This window comes from Mauremys reevesii, linkage group 18, assembly GCF_016161935.1.
Source record: "Mauremys reevesii isolate NIE-2019 linkage group 18, ASM1616193v1, whole genome shotgun sequence".
Taxonomy (NCBI): Eukaryota; Metazoa; Chordata; order Testudines; family Geoemydidae; genus Mauremys; species Mauremys reevesii.
In genome coordinates, this window is record NC_052640.1 from 10,290,211 (window position 1) to 10,308,059 (window position 17,849).

The window sequence follows — 17,849 nt, forward strand, 5'->3', positions numbered from 1 at the left end:
ATTTGACCCTTGTTGTAGGGCTGATCCAACTCCCATTGAAGTTGGTGGAAAGCTTCCCACTGAGTTGGAGTCAGAATCAGGCCCTAAGAATGCTGTGCCATAGAGGTGCCCAGAATGCACACCTATCTACAATTCAGGCCAAGTAAATTTTTTTTCTTGTATTAACTCTCCTTATAATAACTCAGCTGCTTTATTTTGCCTGGGGCTTAATGGACAAGCTCTCAGTCCAAAAGATTTTCTTTATATTCTATTGCTAATAAGTTCAAAGACAAAAACTGTTAAAATGGAGTTAAAGTTGAGAGTATTGATCAACGAATTTAGGATAAAATGTGCTGCAAGGAAGTTGCAATTATCCCGTTACAAAGCAGGGTTCAAATTCAGAGTTAAGGTGAAACTTAAAAAAAATCCAAACGTGTTAAGGTATAAAAATGCACAAGTGGGGCACCCAAACACCCTTAAGTCTGCCCTGTAGGGACACCATGCAATAGCTATATGAGCAAGGCATTTTTGTGTTTTGTGGTGCTAGATTAGATTAAATGGATTTTAAAAGCATATCAGATCTTTTTTTCTCCCCTAGTGTCACTCTGGTTGCAGATCATCAGCACTGGCAGAGAAGTGCAGGGTCTCTCAAAAAGGCTCTTGCAGAAACTTCAGAAGTTGCTTACACTGTAAGGTCTTTGGGGCAGGGACCCTGGCAGTGACTAGAGCTATGGACCCCTGACTGGAGAAACTAAGCACCACCACAATGCAAAGAATAAATAATTAGTTTAACCTTTGTGGATTGGAGCCTGTGCTCCACAGATCAGCAGCTGTGCAGTGAAACAGAGCCATGATGGGCAGAGGAATGAGCAAACTGGAGAAGCTGCCTTCTCTACTCTCCGAGCTCTGGGTAGCTCACAGGAAATTAGGGTGACCAGATGTCCCGATTTTATAGGGACAGTCGTGATTTTTGAGTCTTTCTTATATAGGCTCCTATTACCTGTCCCACCCCCGTCCCGATTTTTCACACTTGCTGTCTGGTCACCCTACAGGAAATCCTGCCCCTATTTCCTGCTGCCAGCTGGCCTTCGATCGGAGAAGGGAGTGCACGGTCCCTGAGAGGCATGGTGTGGCAGTGGCTGCTGCTGCTAATCAGGTTTTTTTATTTTTTTCTGTTGTGCTCTTAGTCTGACATTGCGTTCAGGATTCACAGGCATTGGTTTGTCCCTCTTTTGAGATTAGCTTTGCTGAATGGCTCGGGCTGGGATGCTAAGTAAGTGAACGTGTTTTGGATAGAACGTCTTCCCGAGAGGTGTATCTTAGGCTATGCCTATCCCACAGGTGCTAGAAGAGCACAGCTGGGGCGCTCCAGCTGCTGCTGTATGCTGTAGTAAAGATGCTTTCTACAGCAATGGAAGGTGGGTTTTTTGTTTTTGTGTTTTTTTGTCACTGTAGATGATCCACCTGTCTGAGAGGCAGTAGCTAGGTTGACGGAAGAATTCTTTCCTGGATATAGCAGCGTCTAGACTGGGGGACAGGTCAACTTAACTATGTCACCCAGGGTGTGTGTGAATTTTTCACACCCGTGAGTGACATAGCTAGGTCGACCTAAATTTGAAGTGTAGACCTGGCGTTACTTAGACATTCTAATGTCTTATGCTTCCTGGGCAGCCACAAAGGGTACTAAACTTGTATCCAGTGATGTGGCATGCTCCCTGATGTAGTGATTGGTGACGCATGGGCAATGAGATGGCAGGAAAATTCATAGGAATCATAGGGTTAAAAGGAACCACAAGGGTCATCTAGTCTAACCCCCTGCCAAGATGCAAGATTTATTGTGTCTACACCATCCAAGACAGATGGCTCCAGCCTCCTTTTGAAAACTTCCAGTGAAGGAACTTCCACAACCTTCCTAGGCTGTTCCATTGCCCTACAGTTCTTACCATTGGGAAGTTTTTCTTGAGATATGTCAAGATATTACATAAGTATCTCAGCCTTGATTTTAAAAAGGGGGGGAGGGCAGAGAAGTTTCTAGCCCTCATGGTTACCAAGACAAGCTTTAAAACATGAAGTGAGTGCGACCTAAAGGTTTATAAACCGAAGACGAAGAAAAAGAATCCTGACTTTGTCTTAAAATTGTGAGATTAAAAAGAAGTCTCATGATTTTTGAATACTTGAAGTTGGCAATATTGTCATTGCCTCTGCAAATGGAGTCTTTGTATTCTGATTGTTTCTTCTCTGTCCAAATCCATGCCCCTTAAGTGAACCCTTCATACAGACCCTCCTACCAGCACTACTGTAAGGCAACAACTAGTGTCATTTAGAAGCCCAGTTTTGACCCTTCCTTCCTGTTCAACAGAGCACCACCATTCTGCTTGAAATTTCAAATATATCCGAAGAGAGGTAGCTCTTTTTTGTTTTTAAATCTGGGATTACTCAGAGTCATTTTGGAGAGATGAGAGTTGGAAAAATGAATGTCTTTTTTTGATGTGTGTGCATGGGTTATGTGTATTTTTAAATTTTTTTAAAGGTCTTTTTTTTGTTTTTGGAACATGATAGATCAACTTCTCTGCTGGTGTCGATGGGTGCTACTTGATTGGCTTTGCAGATAGGCCAGAATCAAAGACCAGCATCCACCCCCAAATGTTGAGTTGGGCGATGCTGGAATCCAAATCCAGACTTCACAGCACACTCTTCACTCTCTAATGGCACCAACCAAAGCTTTGCCTCCAAAAGCCCCTGAATGTAGCGGGGGTATTTGATATCCAAATTTTTCAACGCTGACTGAAATGCGGGAGGGTCTCCCAAATACTCAGACTGTGCTGAAGTCGCTGCGAGACAGGAGCAGGCTTTGTGCATGGGCGGCAGTAAGACCAGTAGCAGTCTTCAGGAGTCTGCCCATAATGCTTTGCCAGACTGCGGCTTGCCAGCTGACCTCAGTCCTCTGATTCCTCTGATCAGTGAATAGATTTCTCTCAGATCCTCTTTTTTGTTTCCTCTCCGGCTTTTTTTCCATGGAAGATGAAATCCATCACAGGGACTTAGATTTATTAACCGCTGCCTGAGTCGCTTTGCATGATGTCAGGAGAGGAGAGGAACTGATTGTATCCTTAGAACTAGCTTAACAAAAAGGCTTTGGATAATTCCTTAGGTTTTTTTGTTTTTTTTAAAAGATCTTGGGTTGGCTTAAATGATTAGCGTGAGAGCCTTAGAGAAGACTTAAATATTTAAGGCTCTATTTTGCCCTTATTTACGCCCCTGCATATTTTTGGATTTTCACATTTGAATAAAAAAGTGATTCTCTGTGTGTTTTGTCTCTCTCTCTCTGGTCTCTCATTCAAATCACACAAAGTTGGTATTCTCCCTCCCAGCATTTGGTGAGCATCTAGGGAATCTTGCCAGGTACGTGGAAAGAGGGGAAGGCGATGTGTAGAAAGGGGAGGAGTGGGTCCAAACGGGCGAATTCCACATAATCTCCTATTCAGTGCCAGTATTCTGATAGCGTGGCAAATTCGGGGCTGTAACGAAAAGCTGTCCTCGGCTTTAACTCTTAAGAGGCTGAGAGTGAACATATTCTTCAATACTCCAGCTCCTTTTGCTCCTGCACAACAGATTTACCTCTTGCTTGCTTCTGCCTCCTCCCTCTCCCCTTGGCCCCCTCCTCCACCTCCTGCGCTGGGTGCCATTAAAATCTGATCTTCATAGTCCCATGCACCTAGAGTAACCTTGGTAGCTTCCCGGACTGAGGATGGGCAGCACCATGGTACTAAAACGAGAATGGTACCTGGTATAACGCTGCTGCTGAGAGCCAGAAGGAGTGAGCAGAGGGTCTCCTATTCAGAGCCCTGCTTCCTGTCCTGCCAGCTCCATGCCAGTTCATCTCCACGCCTCCCCGGGGTGATCCATCCCACATTCTTGTACTGCACCCATCAGTGTAGCATGCAGGACAGAACAGAGAAGGAGCTGGTGGTGGTTGGCAGCCATAGGTTTCCCATCCAGACCAGCTTTACCCTGGCTTCCTAATAATAATATTTAGCAAGGCTCGCTTAGCACTTTCTATTCTCAAAGCTCTCTATTTAGTCAGTGAATTTTCACCAGGCCCCCTTGGAGTGAAGAGGTATTAGCATCATTTTACAGATCATTTTAGCACAGGGCGTGTGTGTGTGTTTGTGGCATCTGTTCCTTTTAGCATGTGCCAGCTGCCTCTTCTCTGTCTCTGCCCGCTGCTGCCTGTCTGAGTGTCCCTGTGGGGGTAGGAGGTACAAGTAGGGTGACCAGACAGCAAATGTGAAAAATTGGGACAGAGGATGGCGGGGGGGGGGGGGTAATAGGAGCCTATATAAGAAAAAGACCCCAAAATTGTGAATGTCCCTATAAAATCAGGACATCTGGTCACCCTAGGCACAAAGCAGAAGTTATCTGACCCCACATCAAAATTACACACACACACACACACACACGCCCCCAAGGGGTAAGGCTGCAGTCATGAATGTGGGCTTCAGGCCATAGAAGGCATTCTCACTCTTTCATAGAAAGAGCGAGCAAGAACCTCATGGGACTGAAACAAGAGTCAGTGGAACCATAAGGGAAGGGGGCGGAGGGAAGAGTAGGAAGACAATCCCTTGACAGGCGTAAGGGATGCAGATATCCCAAAGGTGATCCTATGGGGGTGGGATGGGGGGAGGAGGGCAGGTAAGAGGAAGAGGAGTCTTCCTCTACCACAACAGCACCAGCGATGGGGAAATGCAAGGAAAGGTGCTGAACTAGGTGCTGTATGTTAGTGCAGGGAAAACGTTATCCGCCTCAACAGTGAGATGTTGAGGATCCCTGCTCCCCCTTAAATCTTTCTGACCAGAATTGTAAGGTACAGGGACCAGAACCTTTCACTGTAGATAAAAAAACAAGATGCGTGTTCAGCTGGCTGTCACAATAAATGAAATAATGAAAATTATAAGCCCTCCCTCTGGGCCTGATGCTAGGTGTTACCAAGGAGCTTTTCTGAAATGCTTCCATCTCCCACAGGGTTGGTACCGCACAGCGTAGACATGGGGTGTTGCACAGCATCACACATAGGGGACAGTGATGAGCTGGAACCTGATCCTCCATTACTGACACCTCTGCTGCCAAGTAATACCTGCTGGAGAAGCCAAAGAGAGGAGCATATAGCTATGCAACTTATTAACAGGATGAGGACTGAGCTGCAGCCCATGGGCCTGATTCTCAGGTTCAGTAATGCCCCTTTCACATCCATTTGAAGGGCTTCCACGTTACCAAGGCAGTCTAAAGGGACCTTAGTTATGAATGAGAATCTAGCCCCATGTTTTCGCTAGCCACATCCATTGTCCCTCTGCACCTTGGAGAGTAAGAGAGAGGATGTGTAGAGGACTTGCAACTTTCTTGCACTCACAGAGCCTCCTCTGGAGCAGAATTGTCTTGCACATCTTACAAGGAGTTGCAAGGCCTGTATGATCTTTAAAATACTTTTGGGGGGTTGCTACAGCTGCTGTATAGTGACTTGTGTCTGTGCCCTTGTGTGAAATGTATAATAAAGAGTGTGGAATGAGAGTGACATCCTGTGGTGCTTCATCTATTAGGCCCATCACCATGGTATCTGAGTGCCTGAATGTCCCAAAAGCTTGTCTGTTCCAGAAGTTGGTCCAGTCAAAGGTATTACCTTACCTACCTGGTCTCTGCCTGAACTTCTGTCATCGGTTTCTATTGCTTTGCCAATTGCACCTTTCTGATAGAATGGGCAGAGGGTGGAGAAATTATTGCCAGGATGATTGCAGAGAGTGAGAGATGATGCACCATTGGTACCTGGCTGCTCTGGTTTCTCTGCAGTTTGCCAGCTTTGCATCACCCATCTGTCTGCCACCTCCAGGAGAAGGTGATATAATGTTCACTCAGTCTGGAATTTACTTGTTACAGTCCCTGGTGTAGAGTGTTGGCTTACAGAGTGTGAACTTAGTATGGTAGGACTCCCTTGTCTTACTCTGTTCCCTTGAAATATTTCATTATTAAATGCTTTTCACACTCCCAGGCATAGCTAAGCTATGGCTTTTGTCTACGCTAAGTGGATTCTAGTTATTCCCCTGACCTTCAGCTCCTCTCTCTCAGAACTTTATGCATCAAGGAGGATGCTTTGATGCAGTTCTAAGAAAAGTCTTCATTCCCTGTTTTTTTTCCCTCAAACTTCTGCTTCATGAAGGTATTAGTCAAGGTACCCAGTCATCTTGAGCATAACTGGATTATACAGCTGGCATATAGGATATGTCCCAGACAAGGTATCAGTCATCATCAGTGAAGACTGTTTGATCAGTCAACAGATGCTTTTTGCTTCCTTCTTGATTGTTCCACATGATGATTCAAAAGGCTGAGGCAGCTGTATGAAATGCCCAATGCTAATTGTGTTGGATTAGCCAAAGCAATCTTTGAACTAGTTATCTCTAAACCTTCTTTCAGTCCCTACAGACGTGTGTGTTCAAGTTTTTAAAGTTGGGTCCAGTTAGGTGCTGAGTGTCCAGCTCTCACTGAAGTTACTGGGAACTGAAGGCCTTAAGAAGACTGTGTTCAATGGCTCTTCTTCATTAGGGATACATGCTAATTAATGTGTGGAGGTGCTTTCATTTTGCATTAATTATGCAATGGGATTTAAGAAGCTGTGTCCTCATTGGTTTGGCATATACCATGATATATCTGTATTGACTATACAGATATTTGGGCAGGAGAACTCTTAAAAGTCACTTGCAGGGAAAATTGATCTAGCAACTTCATATCCAGTACAGGATACAAACCTAACATCTTGCTTGTAGTGAAGGAGGCTTCATTAAATCCTTTACCCAGCCATGGTAGATCAACAACAATGATGTTAATGTATGGGAGATGAAGGAGCATGTTTTATTGTCGAACGTAAAGAAGGATGTCTACTTATGAAAAACTGAAGACATTTCAGAGTAGCTTTGAAAGGCACAGCATTTTCTCTGATTTACTGCAGCTGACAATTTGCAATTTAAAGGTGGGCCCTTGTCATTCACGGTTTGATGGCTCTGGTATCCCAGAAACCAAATTGATAAGTTCAAAAAATTATCACTTTTTTTTGTAGGTCTTTATAGCCAGCTACTGCACAAAAGGTGAGCTTGGTGACTTTCAGTTCTTTGTAGAATTCATTTATGTTCTTGTTCCTTCACAGTAACTATGGATCTGACTGCCTTTTTCATTCTACTTTCTTGCTGGTTCAGATTGACATATAAAGCCCCCTTTGATCTTTTATGAAATTGAAAAGCATTGCTCATAAAAAAAAATGAAACTCAGTTTTCTCCCTCTCTTCTCCCCCTCTCCCCCCCCCCATCACACTTGGACTTAATTTTAGCTTTCTCCCATATTCCCCAATATTTGCTTATATTTAATGAAATCACTGTAGAAAGCCCAATGAGCTGGCAAATGGTGATGCTCAGACAGCTGATAATGAGTATACCAAGACTGAGTTGGTAGTGAAAGGTAGCATTCCTCAGAGGGCTGGCTACTCCCCTGGAGATGGGAGAAGGAGACTGATAATGTGACTGGTGCTGCTGGTCAGGAGGCTGGATTCAATTTGGCTCTGTAAGACAGTGTTTGGAAAAATGTACATTAAGATGGTGAGTCACTGTCCAATAAGTGTTTTAATGCTGTAATGTCACCAGCCCTGAAAATTATCTCTGGCAGGTGAGGCTAGGAGAAATTAGGCTCCTGTAAAGAGTTAGTAAGGTAAAGAGATGTATTTTAAATGGCAAATACTCAAGTGACCATCTAGGCCAGTTAAGAAATAATTTGTTAAACAATAATCTGTTGACAGAGTGAATAGTCCCCATGGACTTCAGTGGGGTCACTCACTGAGAAAGGGGGGCTTCCATGAGTAAGAGCTACTTGATCCAGTGACCTCTGACATCAATGAGAGTCTTTCCATTGACTTCAATGGGCATTGGACCCGGGTAAAGGTTCTGGCTGAATGGGGTTTGTGGGCATTCATTTGTTGTGTGTCCTGGAAGAAGTGACAAGCCCAATTGCTGGCCACCTTTCTGAACCTCTTGTGTATTTACCTTTCTGCTTCTTTAGAAACCTCTGTCAGAATGGCTCTTCCAGGGAAAGGGGAATTTCTCGACTGTTAAAATGACTTTCAGTGGGAGGATATAACACTAGACATATGAGCAATACAATTTTCCTCTCTCTGGGAGAAAATACCAGTGGAAAATTGCAATGAAATACTTTCACACAGCAGTTTGGTGAAACAAAATGGGGGCAAGCTATGATTGCAAAACCAAATACCAGTGACAGCCATGTAAAATGGTGTAAAGTCACTGCCTCCCTTGGATTTACTGCTGAGCTATTTGAGGAAAGATGAGCCACATGGGATGAACTGATTTAAAAATCCCTCATTGATCTAATTCTTATGCTAACCATATGTATGAAATCTCTAACTTATAGCAGAATGGAGGCTGTATAGGTTGTAAGTCCTTATCTTTCCTTTCTGTCACCTTCTCTCCTCATCTTGTTTTTATAAGGAAATAACTCATACCGTCAAATTACTGTTTATCCTAACTAAAAATTTAATAACTAAAATGATCGCACTGTAGTAAGAGTCAAAGTGGATAAAGCTGCTAAAGGAGCCCCCATTTTCCCTCTGCTTAAAAGCATAACCCTTCACCCTCCCATGCTGTCTGAATCAGGGAAACTAAAAACTAAAGCAGATAATTTCATCGCTTTTTATGCTGCAAGTGTGCATTCAGATTGTGCTCATGACCTCTCTCTTCTTTTCCTCCCACTACCTTGCCTCTGGGAATGCTCTATGTACTTTTGATAACAATATAATAAAAGTGATGAACAGCTCCTCTGTCTGACTATTGTATTTGGCATGCATAAGTTATGGCAGAACTTCTGTTTTTATACTGTAAAGTGTCAGGGAAGTTATTTTTTGTTTAATGTTGCACTGGCATATAGTCAATAAGGATAAGGAATGGGGAGACTGCTTTTAAGCTCAGGGACAGAGATTGCCAGAGGAGCGAGGGCTAAAAAGCTATTAATTTGGCCATTGTCTCAAGAGAGTCAGCCAGCACTCCAGCTGAGTCAGCTCTCCAGTGACTACAAGGGAGAAACCCTACAACTACTCAGCCATTTAAGAAATGAGCCAGCTGCTTTTGGGGATAAATTTAGTCAGCCAGATCAGCTAGCAGGTGTTCAGGAGAGAATTGGTCAACTAGTCAGTAGGTAAACCAGATAAGTAGCCATCCGGGTATTGACAGATAACATCAATCAGCATGAGATGTATTTTTCACAAGGGGGCGTATTTCATCTCAGGAGCGCATTCAATCATGTTTTATTTTTTCCAGGGCTCACATAAATCTGTATAACGTGTATTGTGGCTGGAGTTCATTACTGTGATTGGGTGAATCTAGTGGAGTTTGGATTTATGTATTGTGACTTTATGCTTCCTTCAATGAAGCCTTCTGTGCCAGGAGCAATCTCCCACTTTTTGTAAACCAGCCACCTCCTCCCTGTTCAGTCAAATCCTTCCTTAAAATCCCATTCTTTTCAAGCAGACATCCTGCACTGGTGGTCTTTCCACACCCTCCCATATCTTGCATCCATATCTTCCAATCTTTTGGTTTTTTGGTCAGTCACGGCCCACTCCAGCCTGCATGTCACTTAGTGGGGAGCTTTGCCCTTAGACTGTAAACTCTTTGGGACAAGATTGTGTTTTACTCTGTCTCTTGTAAAGTGCTGTGGATAGTTCATATGCCACAAACCAAATATAATTAATAGGTTGTGAATTATATATTTAGCGGGTATAAATCAGAATAGCTCTGCTGATATCAGGGGAGTTGCCATGACATACATTAGCTGAGGGACTGTATTCATGTCAGGGCTGTTTTTTTTGTTGTTGTTTTTTTAAAAGGGATGGGGGACAAAGTTCATGAAAATTTCACTAAAATTTTCGTTTCCTTTCTGAAAAATGTTACATTTGGAATTTTCCAATCAGCCCTAATGAATAATGTTGGAAGCTGGAGAGAACCGTAAATCTGCTGCTTGTCATATGAATCCAGTTTCAGCAGGATTTCCCTCCTCCCCCACAATTTTTAAAAAAAATGCAGTCTTAAACACTAAAAGCCAGACTGCAAATATCCTTCTTCATTCTGAATGGTACCTTTCACAATGAACCCACTGATATCGCTGGAACCACTTGGTGAGTAAGGTACTGCTTCTGATGTAGAATGTTGCAGTCTATCCCAAGTAAATACCTATTTTTTTTTCCTTCAGCTTGTTAGGATGCCCTGCTTTGCCCCAAATATTTCTTCATCTTGAAGCAGTTTCATTGCTTTTGTTTAGAAAGAGACTAATTGTCTGAGCTCACATATTTAGTGGGGTTGAGGAATTAGTCATTAAACCGCGACGACCTAAAATCTTTGATCAGGCTGAGCTGTCTCAATCGCAACAGTAACTCAGTGTAGCAGTCGTTACTTATGAGGTGAAAAAGTAATTTATCTCACTAACAAAATATCATATACAGATGCTAAGAGAAAATATTGAAACCATTGTCATGTGGTAATGGACGTTTTTATATCTTAACTCGGATCAAATTGCTGCTGCGACATGGGGTGAAAAAAAAGATCGTCCCCTTCTGGATGGAGACAACTTTGAAATCCTTTGCAGTGAGAAACAATTGAATGAATTGCCAAACAGAAGTTGTATTCTGTGCATGTAAATAGGTTCTGCACCATAATTAGTGATCTTTTTTTCCCCTAAGGCTGAACTAGAGGCCCTGTATTTTCATGGGAAAATCAGTTTGATGTATACCGTCCCTAATTTCGGCAGTACTGAATAACCAGGCTCTAATTCTGTTGTAATGAACCATGTGTTAATGCTACAGCCTTCTGTCCAGTTAGAAGCCAAACACCATGTCTGACTTTGTAATGAATCTTGCAGTCGTCTTGTTGACTCCATGGTAGGCTTTTGTTAGGATCCCGTCCTCAAATATAGCTACTTTTCAGTGAAACGTAGCGTGTCCTAGAACTGAGCTCTTGTTTAGCCTCAATTTGCTAACTTACCAGGAAAGTGTAGATCCTGAATACCCTTGTTTCTTCTTTAAGGATGGATATTGCAGTAGTAAGACCAGTTATTTATATTTTGAAACACAGTTTTAATCTTTTCTTTTCAAGGGCTTTACACCTTCTTTTGTTTTTCATAAGAAAACGTGAGTGGCTGTGATGTTAACACATGGATAGGGCTTTATTCTAGTTTAAGGGAGAACAAAGTATTTTACAGCCACTTGTCTTTCACTAAGTCATCTCGTTTTTGCCAGTTTCCTCTCTTCATTTGCTTCTATATGCTGGCTGTTAATCCCCTCTCCCCCCCACCCCCCAATGCACTTATTTCTCTTGTGTTTAGATACCAAACTGATAGGCACGTTAATGTACAATAAGTAAATGGATCAGGGAGGTTGTGGGGGGGTTTCTTTGAGGTTCTGACATCATTAAGCGTATGTTATGTTTGCAGTTCTAAATGTGCAAAAGCAATGTATAGAATTTTCTGTGTTTTTTCTCTGTGTAGGAACCAATTGTAGTTGAACCTGGTTAATGTCTTCTTGGGCCCAAGGATCAATATCCAGGGTGATTTATTAAAAACTTAAGCACATGCACAAAGCCCAACTGAATGGAATCTGTCCACCCCCAACCTGAAAAGCATCCATGCACCAATGTAGGTGCTGCTAATATGTCTCAGTGGACACTAGTATCAGACAGGCTGGCTACACGCTACCTACATGTGGCTCTTGACTAGTGGGACTACATACTGTAGTTTTGAAAATCCAGAGGCTATGTTCCTGACCCACCCAGAAACCGCCATCTTCATTGCTGTTTCAGCTCTTGCATGTGCCAGGCACTTGTGGGATTTGCAGACGGTACATTGACACAGAGAGTCTCTGCAAGGAGTGGTGGCACTCAATAACTGCATTCAGGCATATTAAGCTTCAAATCCTGTGAGAGAAAAGCCTATGATAAGGCATATGTGGTGTGAATGTAGGTTTTTGCCCATTGTAAGCCCTTGTCTATGAGGTAGGTTTCCTTCCAGTTTTGTTGTTGATTTTCACACAATATATAGCGCCACTGGTTGTGCCTATAGAGAATCTAACCCAATTCAACTGAGCACTTGTATTCTTTGTCTGCACAGCTTCTCCCCGTTAGTATAATTGTTACTCCTGAGAGTATGTTTTCATTCATTGCGTCTCAGCGTGGCAGTCAAAGAATTAATTACTCTGAGAAGGGACAGGACTCTTCTAAAGAGTTTCCCAACTTCAGCTTTTAATAGATCTCTCTCTCCTGCTGAGGCTGCACCACAGCTTGTCAAAGCATTCGCAGCGGCTCCATGGGTCAGCGGTTCCTAATGGAGCGACCGTGTTAGAGGAACCATGACACTGATTCCTAAGGCTGATTTACTTGGAGTTGGAGGGGAGGGGGAAATTGTGGGCCCTTGGGCCATTGTTCACAGGAAGCAGGTTTTGAAAAAAATTTTTTTGATAGTAGTACATTTTTAACCAGTTAATGCTCATGCATTTGAGCAGTTGACCTCACTGACACTTGCAAACTGCCTGCCTGAAAGGTCTGCCTGAGAAGTTTTTCATTATCTAATGTCAGTTATTGATTTTCATTAAAAACATGTCAGCCTTGATTTTTCTAAAGCACCCTCGGATATATGTCCTGACCTTTTCATTTATGTTGAATCTACCACAGTGTCTCCCACTGAATTAGTCTAAAGCAGGATTATTTTCCGACCAAGAAACATTGATTAAATATTTTGATCTATGAGTGGTTAAGGCTTCTTTGGAGAACAAAGCATGCCACTGAGAAATAAATTTAGACGAGGCAAAAGCTGGAAGAGAAAATGCTGTGAAACACGCACTTTGTCCATTCACCAATTGTTGTTTTAAATCCATAAGCCAGCTCCTCAGCTGGTGTAAATTGGCTGAGGATCTGGCCCCGTATGTTTCCAGCAGCCTGCACACACCACTCCCGTTGGCTTGAAGTTAATATTGAAATTAAAAAGTTGCTTTTAAACACATTTCATCCTGAACATGGCCAGATACCTTCTTTGCTTTTTCTTTAAAGCTTAGAGCTGCCGGGGAATGTGGTATATTTGTTTCTTCTGTTTGGAAATACTTATGATCACAAAATTTAGCATAGGTCCATAGTGAATAACTTTCTTAGAGGGAGAGCCTGTTCCTTATATGCGTCATTTAATTAACAGCATAGCACATGGCAGGAACTTGATTAGTGACAATGTAAAAAATAACAATATTTTGCAGAAGTTATAACTAACGGAGGGCTAATGACCAAATCCATATTGACTATGAATGGGGTATTGACAATGGAGTTGTCATTTGGTTTGGATAGTAGTAGGAAGCAGAAATACCAACATATGAATGAAATCTAGGAAAGGCTTTTTGTACTGAAGATGTCTATTTCCTTTCCTAGTGTTGGGAAAACTAATTTTCCATAAAGTTTTGAACCTGCTCATATACTGTAGATTTTGAATAAATCAACTATAAATTGACAATTTTAGATGCCAACATCTAGTGGGAGAAAATGTGAAAAAAGCAGAGGGAACAGAGAAAACGGGGGAAAATTATGAGGAATGGAGCACTGAGCAGACCGAATGTAAAACAAATTTGGGGCCCACTTCTGCCACTGTTACTCATGTTGAGTAGCACCTTACTCAGCAAGTAGTCCCACTGAGATCAAGAGATAACCTAGTACTTGATGTAAAGGGGAGAAATGGGTAAAAAAAAGAGAGAGATGGATCCTTACGTGGTATAAATTGGCTTTGCTCCGCTGAAGTCAGATCTGGTCCAATGCAAGTGAGTATGTTATGTTTATGTTTATGTGTAAGGGCCTGCTTGAGGTAGGTAGGGGTGTGTGTGTGGGGTGAGGAGGGGGGTTGTATTACTAGAATATAGAACAGGCTTCCCTGAGCTAGCATTATTTGAAACCTCTTTTGGGGGTAAAAATATCATCATGGGTTTACATTACAGGTGGAAAAGGGTTTGCAAACTCAGTCTAGACTTGTAAATCCAGTGCACTGTTTCAGAAGTGGGCATAACTTCTGATTCTGAGATTTTTTTTTTTAAATGGGATTGACAAAACAGGTTTCTGTCCTTCTGTCTGTCTCAAAATAATGTTGACCGGGTGTCTCTCTTGTTGTTTGCATTGAGATGCTGTGGAATATAAAGCTCACTACTCTCTCCTCTCAGGTGGGAGCCTGCTAGACAGTTACGCCATGGTGTCTATAGCAGTGGTTCTTGACCTTTTGATCCAGGATACATATACCCAAAGGAAAATCTTTGAGTGCCTCTCCAGGCACACCTCAGTGGACAGCCCCTTTAAAAGCTGTATGAGCTCGGAGCTTTTTGTGCCTTCCCTTTCTTTCCCTATTTTCTCTGTGTACTGTATGCTCCCTTTTTCTGTATACGTTCATACGGTATGTCTGTCTTCTTTCTTTCTTTCTTTCTTTCTTTCTTTCTTTCTTTCTTTCTTTCCTGAGTTCATGTGGTAGCTGACTCTTGTGATCAGTGACTCATTCTGCTGAGTGCTGTTGGGTAATTGATCAGTACGAATCAATGGATAGATGTTTGAGCTATTGCTTTCCGATGTTTCACCACCTCTGAGCATGCTGGTTACCCCCCTCCTTCCCAGGGTTTGCCGAAATCCATACGGTAATACATCTCCATGGTGAGATAGTTCCCTCTTTCTACATACCCTGTCTTGTGGCTTTGGTACCACTTGGGGTGCACATTTCTTCAACTAAGGACTTCTGATCAATAGAATTCTGTACCATGCCAAACGTGCACCCATTGCACTTTGCATTCATTATCGTCATTAGAGTGTCACTATTGTTAATGCTTTTGTATTTTGGCAACATGTTGTGCCCTATGACAGGAAGGTTCATGTTTGTAAAGCCTTCTAACACCTACCTCACAGGGATGAAGGATATAAACGACCCCTTGAGCCCATCTCTAGGACAAGACCCAGCAGCTGTTTCAACAACACACAGCAGTTCTCTGCAAATCTAGTTCATCTCCTCTACTTCCTGCAGATGTGTAGAGATCTAAAGGCAGCCAGGCTGGTGCATAACATAATAGCCAGTTCTTAATATGGCCGCAAGTTCTTCTTACCTCTTCATGGTGCAGCATGTGTGTAAAAGTAACTATTGTTACACAGGGTCTGGTATAGTGGAACAGACCAATGGTCCATCTAATCTGGTGTCTGGAGGTGGCCTTTTTGGAACGCTTCAGAGGACTGCAAAAGAAACCCCTTCATGCGTCTAGCCAATTGTGCAATTCTCTATGATCAGATCGCAGGGAGGGGGCTGGATTTCTTCCTGAGCCCACCTGTCAATCAGCTTAGCCCTGAAGGATAAGCTGATTGTTTGTTTGAAGTCCAGGCTTAAAATTGTTGGCATCTGGAGGGTATTTCTAATGAGTTACCTGGTTAGTGATTGAAAGCAAGGGGACTGTTTAGGATCAGCTTGATTAGAGATTGTAGCACAGCACATGTGTTCAGTGGCTGTTACTTAATGCTCACCTACAGTGCATGTTTGACCAAACCAAAGCCAGAGGTTGTATGTAGCATGCAACTTTTTCTCCCTCTTGGCAAAACAGACTTTAAGTCAGAAACAGTTCTAATGAAGCAGTTATCTGATGTTTATTGGAAAAACCAGTGCAGATCCAGTGAATGAACTTAGCCTTTCTATATGTAGGCTTAGCACAGGGGCGCCCCTGATGAGGGTTGATGGGTACTATTGAAATACACATAATAATTAGTATAGGGTCGTAACTACCATTAAACCACCAGAAACAATGTGCCTAAAATAAAATCTAACCTGCAAGAGGAAATACCTACTTCTTCATCCCCACAAACCTCTCTGCTATAAATTTTCTCCTGGTTTCAGTTTTAGTGTGGTTGTTTTTTTTTTTGTTTTTTTTTTTAAAAGCCTGGGCCTCTTTTAAAAACCTGCGAGTTTCTTTTACAATGGCTGAGGCCAACCTTTGAGACACTGCTACAGTTGATTGTCTGTGGAAGAACCCTTACTGTGAGTTATATCAGCCTGCTTGTCATGGGGTGAAAGGCATGCCCAGTTTTTCATTTTGATCAAATGTTAAGTTTGAAAGCCACCCACTGCTGTAAACTCAGTTGGGGCAGAGAGATGAGATGGAACACATTGCATGCTTTGTTGCTGAGGTAGTGTTTTAAGGCTGTTTTGAATCTGTTTCTCATTGCTGGGTGCAGGGAGGAAAGATGTGTGCTTTAAAAGGGAGGGAAAAAAGGTGAACAGAGCCAACTTTTTTTTTTCTTGTTTCCAGTGGAGCAGAAAATGAGGGGCAGTTCAAGAAGGAAAGTGAATCTGTTAATTTTTTAGCAAAACAAGTTTCCTAATGAACAAGGCCAAATTCTCTGCTGGTGTAATTGTACTGGAGTCCAGTGCAACTGAGCCTGCTGAGAAGTTGTGGTGGAATTTTTTCAAAGGGCTCTTAAGGAATGAAATGCCCAACTCCCATTGAAAGTCAATGGGACCGTCCTCTTATGTACTAGACTGAAAATCACAGCTTTGGCCCTTTAAAATATAATCACATTTCTTTTCTTTCTGAAGGTTACTCCACCCCTTCTCTTGTTTTATCTTCAGCCTGGTATCTTTCATGCTGGCTTTCCATCCTCAAAAGAGGGATGCTGATAAAGTTTGGGCCCGAAAATATTACTTACCCTTTAAAAATATACCACAATTCCTTTTTGTAACTAAACTTCTCAAGCTGCATTGGCAATAAAACTTGAGATTGCACCAACGTTTTGCTTGGTTTTGGGTTTCATGACAAACTCACCTCAGAGTTCAGGCTGGGCTTGTTAAGGTTTGAGCAAATCTGAGCCGAGTGTATGGTTTTGAATTGAAATCACATTAGACTTCTGGTCTCTCATCACTTAACTTTCATTTCAACTGGGTTCCACACTGAGATTGGATTCTTATATCGCACTAGTGTAACAGTGTAGGACTCCTGATTTAGCCCAGCATGGGTAAGATCATAATCAGGCTCTGAGACTTTGGCTTCAGATTTGGGGAGCAATCTTGCCTAAGTATAGGGTAGGTTAGAATACCTAATAAATGCCTTGTAACCATATGCTTAACTTTAAGGCCGTGAGCAGCCTCATGCATAACTACTTAGCTAAATCAGGACCAAACTGAGGACTAGCTTGGGAACACTTATTCATATTGGTGAGTTCCAGGTAGTCCTACTGAAGGCAATAGGGCTACTCCAATGAGTAAGGGCCCACCATCATGAATAAGGGATGTACAGTCAAACTCCATGACCTTTCCATCTCTAATCCCTATGAGTATGACATTTGTGAGCATTTTGCTTTACTAATGAAAATCGCACAAGAAGATGTAACTTCAACAACGGTCCCTCCCTTGGGAGGGAGGATTGGCCGGTGGTTGGACTGCTGGATTGGACTCGGAAGATGTAGGTTTAATTCCCTGCTTTGCCACAGACTGTCAGTGTGCCCTTGTGCAAATTGCTTAAGCTCTCTGTGCCTCATCCTCATTTTAAGGGTGAGGAGCTAACAGCACTGCCCTACCTTTCTGGGGTGTTGTGAGAATAACGACGTTACAGATTATGAGGGGCTCGTCTATTACAATGAATGGAGCATATGTATCTAGTGTAATTTGATCACTGTGTTTGATCTGTACATGATGTCAGACCAAATTTAAAGTTCATCTGTGGCATAACTCCACTGACTTCAAAAGACCATGGACAAACTTGACCCATGGGCTTTGGTTGGTTTTACCTCACTGAGTCT

The 17,849-nt window shown here is 42.5% G+C and overlaps 1 protein-coding gene across 3 annotated transcripts in view; it reads left to right on the forward strand.

Annotated features, from left to right (window-relative positions):
* TMEM132C (transmembrane protein 132C) overlaps positions 1-17,849 on the forward strand; it is a 292,182-nt gene that overhangs the window by 29,025 nt on the left and 245,308 nt on the right. The window contains exons 1-2 of one of the 3 annotated variants that reach the window (XM_039505824.1): positions 6,718-6,994; positions 7,082-7,109. The exons of 1 other annotated variant lie outside the window; for it this stretch is intronic. In XM_039505824.1, the coding sequence (XP_039361758.1) occupies positions 6,899-6,994; positions 7,082-7,109 (124 nt within the window). In that variant the 5' untranslated portion in view covers positions 6,718-6,898. Of the gene's footprint in view, positions 1-6,717; positions 6,995-7,081; positions 7,110-17,849 lie in introns of those variants that run through there. One more of the 3 variants, XM_039505828.1, reaches the window with a different exon arrangement.